This window comes from Amblyomma maculatum, chromosome 7, assembly GCF_055883805.1.
Source record: "Amblyomma maculatum isolate TAMU_Amacu chromosome 7, ASM5588380v1, whole genome shotgun sequence".
In the NCBI taxonomy this organism is placed as follows: Eukaryota; Metazoa; Arthropoda; class Arachnida; order Ixodida; family Ixodidae; genus Amblyomma; species Amblyomma maculatum.
The window spans coordinates 59,237,198-59,243,744 of record NC_139350.1 but is presented as its reverse complement, the minus strand read 5'-3'; the positions used below and the strand labels follow the sequence as shown (position 1 = coordinate 59,243,744).

General features: G+C 47.6%; 1 protein-coding gene across 1 annotated transcript; it reads right to left on the bottom strand.

The window, feature by feature from the left end:
- Nucleotides 1-330: 330 nt before the first annotated feature.
- Nucleotides 331-3,689, bottom strand: LOC146183517 (uncharacterized). Its single transcript, XM_084608366.1, has 3 exons — nt 3,542-3,689; nt 1,325-1,710; nt 331-546 (listed from the first exon to the last, which is right to left on the bottom strand). Exons 1-3 carry the CDS (start codon nt 3,687-3,689, stop codon nt 331-333), a joined length of 750 nt encoding a protein of 249 aa, XP_084464492.1.
- Nucleotides 3,690-6,547: the final 2,858 nt, after the last annotated feature.

The following is a 6,547-nucleotide window of genomic DNA, read 5'->3' as shown; positions in this document are numbered from 1 at the left end:
ACTTTAGAGCATTAACAACTCCCAATAAGTATACTATTGCATTCTCTCATGAGCGTAATTCAAGGAGGAAAGGAATGTGCTGTAAAATACTATAAATTGGTTTTTTTCTTAGTTTCTGGCGCCTTCTGCGTGCAAGTAAATTGCAATTTTATGTGACCAATTCGATGCAAGGTTCACAAAGAGGCTTTCCTTGTTTCATGATTATGAGGTTATATTCAGGGTGCATATGTCCGATGCGAAGGTGCGCATCGATGACCAAGGCAGCGAGCTCTCTTAGCACTCTTTGTTTTATGCTTCAGAGAGTTACAAGTTTAAGCTTGCTACCAATATTTACTTGCCTGCATCATGGCAACACCCAGGGTAGTGACCATCCAGCTGACAAACAATGCCGTTTGGACACATGACGGACTGGTATTTCACCATATGCATTCTTTTGTGGCCCGAAAAGTACAGCTTTTGGTTCTTCTTCGGGCGGCATATTCGACGAGCTGTCCCATCCACAAAGGCCCAGCAATTCGGCAGGGGAGCAGCTTTGTTGTGAACGGCCTATGAATAAAAAAATGGCAGAATATTTTAGGTCTTTGACAAGGTAATAGGATTGACAGCTTATTTGATCACCATCTAAGAGGCTGTAAGTGTAACAAGAAGGAAACTGCAGAGAATCTGATAGGCTATTCATTTAGTGGTGCAGTGAAATAATCTTGCAAGGCCAACATTGACAGGGTTCTCCATTTCAATTATCTGTATGGTAACATCTGTCAGAAATCCTTCAACAGCATAAGAAAAAGTAGTGCATACAAATGCCTACTTCGACTGCAGTTAAACCAACCTTATATGTTGGAGGTGAGTTGTCAATCAGCGAATCTGCCGGAAGAAATTGTACTGGACGCATTGCGAACATTCGGTTGTAAAAAACTTGTTCGTCACATAAAGATATCTGTTTCAGAGTAATTCACAAAATATGCCTAGTACACCTCACATTTGGCCAAATGAGTGTGTTCCCAAACACATAAATCAGTAAGATGCTAACGGCTACTATTACAACCTGCAAGAATAACAGCCATAACTGTAACATTGCTACTAATACAGATTCTCATTTAGCTGTGGTGTATCATACAAGCTGAATTACTTTTAAACCAATATGGGAACAAAACACACTGCTGCAGTTTGTTGTTGGTGCACAAAAGAAATAGAAGTTTATTAAACCAAGACTAGCTCCTAACAGGTTTTTAGCCGGCTTGCACAGCAAATACGCAAGTATAGTACATGAATGGAACCTTATTTTGGAACTTTCAATAGGGTAACACGTTCACATTTCACTTACCCTGGCAAAACTCCGCAGCGAAGCAGGCGAAAGCCACTCGTGGTTTTTGCAGTCGCTGAGGAGATGCTCACATTTATTTGTGATGTGGCTGAGCATTATATTCCCTGCACTGGACATAACTGACAAGTGCCTGCCAAAAATTTCCTCTAAGTCACACCACCTGTTGCGATACGCCAAACTGCGCAACGTCAGGCACAACGCTTCTTGCCCTGGTAGCCTAACACCTTGGGCTGTAGTGAGCGTATCCGGCACCAGCAGGGCATTGTATAGTTCTTCGAAGTCACACTTCTCAAAGCGGAACATTTGCTTGAATACAGTTGCGTCGCAGTTCCTTATATCATACAGCCCATGTCGCGAACGGTATCTGGCGTCCTCGTTGCTAACTCCTGCAAGGAAACTGATCCCGAAGAGTCGCTGCTACACATTCCGCATTATTAGTGCGTCAATTCGTCCGATTGCAATGCGGAAATCACCTCCGGATTTGACAGAACGCTTCTGTGTGGCATTTCGATATGATTAGATAGTGCACTCTAATATGATGACTGCAACGAGAGCGGCTAAATGAGGATTGATCCGAGTCTTGACTTGGCCGAATATCAAAACATTCTCAAGTATCAGTTCTTGTTTCTTATGCTGGATGGCGCTGAGAAACATGACGGAGCATTCTAAGATGTATTGGGTGCTTCCATCTAGAAGGACGCTTACGTTCGGCTAACTAAAAGTGTCAGGGGCGCGCCTTTCGTTCCGTATGAAACATAGTGAGCGATGCGTGCGCAAGCCCGTTCCGTACGGCCAACTAAATCTCTCTAATGTGTCCCCCTGCAGTGCGGATATGAGGCCCAGTCCACTCGGTTAAAACTTTCTTCAATTTCCTGGGAAACCCACAGCTCATAACTGAATAGTCCGCCCCCGTATCAAGTAAAGCTGTAATGAGAAAATCGTCGATAGAAACCGGTACGTCCGAAACTGCACACTCAGGTTCATCGTTACATGACGCCGTGTGATAGCCGTTATCTTGTACTAAACTTGATGGAGGATGTTCAGCACTTCGCTCGTCAGCGGCCTCACCTCCGCAGGTCACAGTTCCTAGTTTTCCCGACTGCTCTGGGAGTGGGGGCCCGGCGACCGGCCAGTGCCGTATGTAGAGTGCCGTGGACTTGGAGAACGATAACGGGAAGCGGTAATGACGCGGGACCTATTGTGGGACGTCTGGAAGATTCGTATGCGTCGATAGGTACTCCTCGATTTCGGGTGGTCGTTCACCACTCCGAGGACATCGTGCACGCGGATGGAAGCCACTAAGTCCGGCGCGGCAGTACGGACAGAGCCTTAACATGTGACCGGCCTCACCACAGTGTTAACAAAGGGGCCGATTGTCAGGGGCACGCCAGACGTCAGTCCACCGAAACCGTGCCTCGGCTAGAAGAGGAGGAGGGTAACGTAGGCTTGGATCAAGAGTAGAAGTGTTCACTCTGGCTCTGGGAGAGTCGTACCCACTATGGTGCTGGTTTGGATGAGGCACAGTGGGGTTACCTTTTGGAGGATTATCACAGAGGTTATGCTGAAGCACGGACGCGTACGTTGGCACACTCGGTGGCGGTGGCTGCACACCAGGCACAGACTGTTCCGGGACAGCTTGCCTAAATTCTTCGCGAGCGACCACCGCGAGTGATGGAAGCCTCGACGATGTTAGACCCTGTAGCTGAATGTGTCTCAGCTCTTCTCTGACCACAGACTCAATAAGTTCCCTTAAGGCATCATCAGAACCATTGCAGCCGGAACCATAGGCGACTGGTGAAATGGCGGACACGTTACGGTTGTAGTGCTGAGCCCTGTGTCGAAGTGTCTGTTCTATCGTGGTGAACTCCGTTAGAAAATCTGATGCCGTGCCAGGTGGATTGCGCACAAGCCCAGCAAATAATCCTTGTTTCACCCCGCGCATTAGGTGGCGCACTTTCGTCTCCTCTGACATATTTGGACCAGCACGCCTAAAAAGGCGGATCATGTCCTCGTAGTACATTCCAATACTCTCGTTAGGGGCTTGGATGCGAGATTGCAGTGTCGACTCCACACGCTCTCTTCGGTCGTTGGCGGTGTAGGTCGCCAACAGCTGGCGACGAAAGAGGTCCCATGTTGATAGTGTCGTTTCGTGGTTCACGAGCCACGTCCGCGCTGGATCTTTGAGAGAAAAGTACACATTATAGAGCTTCCTTTGACCATCCCAGCCATTGTAATTGGCGACCCGTTCGAATTGGTCCAGCCAGTCTTCTGTGTCCTCATAAAGCTCTCCATGGAAGGACGGTAGCGTTCTAGACTGGAGGACGACGAACTGGAGTGAAGACTCTCCGTTAGCTGCAATGTTCATGTTGGATCTATGCATGTTGGCAGGGAAGAGGCCTGAACTCTGACGACTGACCTCGAAAGCGGCGGCTGCAACTGCGATGGACCGGTGTCAGATCTGTGGTGGCTCTCTGTTGCCCTTGAGGGGTTGAACTCAGCAAAAAGGGAAATCGTACCCGGCTGCTCCACCAGAAAATGTAACGAGTGCAAGGCAGCGAACACTGAACCGATCAGTTCCACCCACTGCACTGTTTCGTTCTCTTCTTTCTCGGTTCCGCGAGGCACGCGGCAATATCATCGTTTAATGAGTGAACTGCATAAAAATGTCATTCTCACAGCTTAAACATATGTCGCCCATTTTCTGACTAAGTGCGGCCGTTTCGTTTTTGTTTGTTTATTTTACGAGGGAACACCACGCGACCAACCTAACAGCAACATGTTCTGGAAGTGAAAAGAAATCCGGAAGTGAAGCATTTGATTGGCACTGCCAATTACTTTTGCGTTCCTACCTATTACCTAGTGACTTTATTGGTAGTTTAGCGCCCGCTGGCAGAGTTATGCATCGGTGACTCGATAAATTCGTTGCTAAAATTGAACCTTCAAGTGCAACACAAGATCAGGCTTGCAAACCTGAGACTCCCGTCTTTACTGAACTCCCTGGCCGCAAAAAGATGAAGCTTAATTCAGAGCGAATTTCAAAGCAAGTGGAAGAAAAACGTCTTCATCTTCATAGGCATCCTTCGCAATAGCAAAGCTTTCTTGAGGCATCATATGCTAGGGAACATTTACATCACTCATTTTTTGAAGCTGTTGTCATATTTTCTCAGATTTTCAGCATTCAGTTTGGCGTTGCAATCGCAAGAACTATAAGCACTTCTGTGCATTAACAAGCGGCGGCAAATGCGAAAACAACGGATTCGCCTCATTACATGGACACGAATAGCCGCACTAGAAACAGAGGAAAATATCGTCTTGTTTTTATGTCTCTAGCTCAGCGAAGTGTCCCCAGCACAGACTAGGAATCGCGGGAAACGCCAAACCCAGGTTTCTATCGTGTCCCATCTCCCTGTGCTAACATTCCAAACGAGAGAAAAAAAACATTTTTCGAATCACTTCATCTACGGGAGCTGTGTTTTGGGATTTAACATACAAGGCTTTCAACGAAGAGCACAGATCCACGATGCCAGCCCAAAATCAGCGTTGAGTGCGTTTTGCTGTGCACAGCGCCCTCCATGAGTAGCACAGCGTTCTAAAAGAACAAAATCAGACGTCGCACATAGTACCCGCTTACATCCGCTTACATTTTATCATCCCAAAAAAAGATAGCGAGATAGCCTTACGTCAGCATGATTACACCTGCAACCGGCGAGCAGCAGCCACCGACGGTGACCGCCACGCCGCAGCTCGGCCCTGCGCTTACACCGCCGACTGGCTGAGCTGCTCGGTTACTTTTGGCAAAGACTACGTCAAATTAGGTCGGATATGGCTCACAGACTTCCGTCTAAACCAGGAAAAATACCCTGGCTCATTTGTGATGTCCCAGTTATAGGGCTGTTTTCGCGGTGGAGAGCAGGAATCACACACGAAATAGGGCCGGTAGCAGACAACTGGATGCCCCCTCTCACCCGACGGTCTTGAGGCTGCGTCTGGACGCCCCTGTGGTGATCCGATGCTTCAGGTGGGAGATGATGACCATATCTGCAGGCTGATGGGGACTGTTTACACGACGTGCTCAACATACGCGCCGGCAGGGGTACCGAGACATCTTCATATTTTCAGGCAGTCATCCCTCAGGAGGCGAGGTTGGGTCGACCGCCTCTAGCGCATCTAGGGTGTCTCGATGCGCGCTCGCTCTGCGTAGCGTCTCTCGTTCCTCTCTGCCCCGCCTTCCTTCTGCGGCTTTTCTTGCTCCCTCGGGTCCTTTCTTCCTGTTCTAAGAACCCTGGCCTCCCTCGCAACAGCGTCTGTGTAGCCGTCATTAGTACGTCATCCCCCGCATTCCAGCGTGTAATTCAGGGACCCTTCTTCGCATCCGGTTTTCGATCAAAAGGCGACACGAGAAGGCAATATTGTAGAGAAGTCGGTGGCTCCCGGATCACCACACAACCCGAATCCGAAGTTCTGGCACAGGCAGTTAGCCATCACACACTGCACGTTTGTCAGTCTTTCAACTTGAGAACTGTGGTTTCATAAGCGAACTGTTCTAATCGATGAAAAATCATGAGCACATTGCTGAAAACATGGCGCGTCAAAGCAGATCTGCTGCGCTATGCAAAAGATTGGATTGCTGCCAATAATTATAGTTACGCCTGGCACCTTAACGGAAAGGTGTTTGTCACAAGGAGAGAACACGATCCTGCAATTGCTATTCATTGTGCAGCAGATTTTTACGAACTGGGAAAGAAGCTGTGCGCGTGAATAAGGAACCCTACCTTTTTCAGTATTTTTTTTACTGCTCCAATACAGCTTTGTGACCTCGGTAATTATATTAAGGATGAAAAATTGCAGTGCTGTATTTGCATCCATCTTAATCTCAGGCCTTGTAGGAAATTGCACGACGAACTTGGCCATTTCTTTAGTGCAGCTGGAATTTCTTTCAGTGCTATGTTTTCTGGAACTTGGCTTACCTGTAAAGGACATATATACTATTTCTAAATACAAGTGCTTTCACCTGAGCCATCGTGCAAGGCGGGGAGGAGGGGTTTTTGGGTTACTTTAGGATGCTATGGCATCAGATTGGTTCCCGAATTTTGTTGTATAACACCTTAATATGAAGTGTTAACTGTAAAATGTGGTACGCGGATATTTTGTACATGCTACTGTCCACCTGCTGGTAGTTCTGACTTCTTTGCATTTCTGGATCCATTGTTAGAATTCATTCAT

What these genes read in the sequence shown, in the direction of transcription:
- LOC146183517 (XM_084608366.1), bottom strand. Translation starts at nt 3,689, where the DNA reads ATGAACATTGCAGCTAACGGAGAGTCTTCACTCCAGTTCGTCGTCCTC. An exon ending in CAATTACAATGGCTGGGATG is followed by an intron (nt 1,711 to 3,541) that starts GTCAAAGGAAGC and finishes GTTTCCTTGCAG; the next exon opens with GAGTTAGCAACGAGGACGCC. An exon ending in CGCTGCGGAGTTTTGCCAGG is followed by an intron (nt 547 to 1,324) that starts GTAAGTGAAATG and finishes TTTTATTCATAG; the next exon opens with GCCGTTCACAACAAAGCTGC.